This window comes from Orycteropus afer, unplaced genomic scaffold (genome assembly GCF_000298275.1).
Source record: "Orycteropus afer afer isolate SDZICR_OR568_19922 unplaced genomic scaffold, OryAfe1.0 scaffold00483, whole genome shotgun sequence".
NCBI classification, from domain to species: Eukaryota; Metazoa; Chordata; class Mammalia; order Tubulidentata; family Orycteropodidae; genus Orycteropus; species Orycteropus afer.
Window position 1 is genome coordinate 208,140 of NW_006922070.1, and position 2,005 is coordinate 210,144.

The 2,005-nt window shown below is 36.4% G+C and overlaps 1 protein-coding gene across 1 annotated transcript in view; it reads left to right on the plus strand.

Annotated features, from left to right (window-relative positions):
• The window catches only part of ZDHHC2 (zinc finger DHHC-type palmitoyltransferase 2), a 152,503-nt gene that overhangs the window by 44,050 nt on the left and 106,448 nt on the right, over nucleotides 1–2,005 (plus strand). Inside the window, exon 3 of the mRNA XM_007954939.2 lies at nucleotides 1,168–1,262. Within this exon, the coding sequence (XP_007953130.1) occupies nucleotides 1,168–1,262 (95 nt within the window). The remainder of the gene's footprint in view (nucleotides 1–1,167; nucleotides 1,263–2,005) is intronic.

Sequence of the window (2,005 nt, forward strand, 5' to 3'; positions counted from 1 at the left end):
TTTATTTGACTGTATCTTACAGAATTAAATTGTATATTAATGTATTAAATAATCATGATTACATTATACAAACTTAATATTTTATATTTGTGTAGTATCTCAAGATTTAAACCACCACACAAAGTTTATTTATATTCATTACCTGAAAACAGTATTCAGAATGCTTTTTAAGAGTTGTTACATGTGACAGTTAAGACACTTGCCCTCCTACTGGAGAAAACCTCTTTGTCCAGATGGTCTCTGTTTAAATATGTTGTCATTCAAATCAATTAGGACCTTTAGCTTTGACTAGAGCTAAGCAAATCAACAAATGGCTTCTCAAATAGGAACTGCTCTTATCATTCTATGTCAGTAAACAAAGTTCTTAAAGCCTGTATGTCTTAACATTTATTCAGTGCTATGTTTGTTCTTTTGCGAACTCAGTGCTATGTTTATTCTTTTGGGAGCTCTGGTAGTGTAGTAGGAGCTCTGGTGGCGTAGTGCCTAAGACATTTGACTGCTAACCAGGAGGTTGGCGGTTCAAATCCACCAGACACACCTTGGAAGGAAGATTGGGCAATCTACTTCTGTAGTGATACTGCCTTGGAAACCCAAGGAGGGGTTGCTATGAGTCGGAACTGACTCCATGGCAGTGTGTTTGGTTTTAGTTTTTGGTAGCTTAGTGCCTAAGGCACTTGACTGCTAACCAGAAGGTTGGTGGTTGAAACCCACCAGCCACTCCTTGGAAGGAAGGCTGGGCAATCTATTTCCGTAGTGATACCGCCTCGGAAATTCCAGGAGGGCTCACTATGAGTCGAACCGACTGAATGTCAGTGAGTCTGAGCTTGATGGTTATTCTTTAAAGTTTCAGGTATAACTACTTAATTTTACACTTTAGAAAAGGTCTTAGCCATTTTGCCAATAGGTAGGCCTGTCTCTATCAGATGGAAGGGTTCCATACATGGGCATAGATCTAATTATGCATTATTAGGCATTATTTTTTAAAACTCTTAGCTTTAGGTATAAAAATTCTTTGAGTTGTGCTCATTCTAGTATGATGTGAATGAACTTTTATAATTTATTATAATTGGTAATTTGGTTACTTGAGAACAAGCAAATCTTTTGTGAATACTGTGATTTTAGGATGCCTTGCATATTGTAATGATAATTCTGTTTCTTTTATTTTAGTTTTGTGCCTGATTGCTTATCATCTACTTTTTGCAATGTTTGTCTGGTCATACTGGAAAACTATCTATACATTACCAATGAATCCTTCAAAAGAAGTAAGTTAAAACGTTAGTAAAGTTATTCTAAAGATTGAAATAAGTGGTATTGATGTGTAAAGAGTGAATTTTATTTCTTTTTCTAATGGTGTGAAGGTCACCACACTGGGTGGTACAAACAGTTTGTGTTCAGCTGCTAACCAAAAGGTTAGCAGTTCAAACCTACCCAATGGAAGAAAGGCCTGATGATCTGCTTCTATAAAGATTTCAGCTAAGAAACTCCTATAGAGATAAATTTAATTCTCTAACATATAGGCTTTTGGTTTATTAATGTAAAATTATTGGATGCAGTAATTCTTTTTTTCTTTTTTTTAAATTAATGTGTCTATTAGTAAATAATTGAATTTTCACTTGGCAAATAGTATTTTTGCACTGGACAAGTATTATATTTCTGGTATGAAATCTGTTATGGGTTTCATTTCTAGTTTAAAGTGAGACAACAAAGTGGGTGGACAGATGGATGATAGACGTGTAGACTGGTAGGCATGTAGATAGATAGAACTGAAAGGTTGATAAAGTTTTGTTATAATTATCACACTAAAGACATATTAAGAAGCTCTGGTGGTGCTGTGTTTAAGGCATTGGGATGCTAACCAAAAGATGTTGTTGTTGTTGTTGTTAAGTGCCGTCGAGTCGTTTCCGGCTCATAGCGACCCCATGCACAGCAGAACGAAACACTGCCCGATCCCGCACCAGCCCCACAATCCATGCTGTACTCGAGCCCATCATCGCAGCCACTGTAT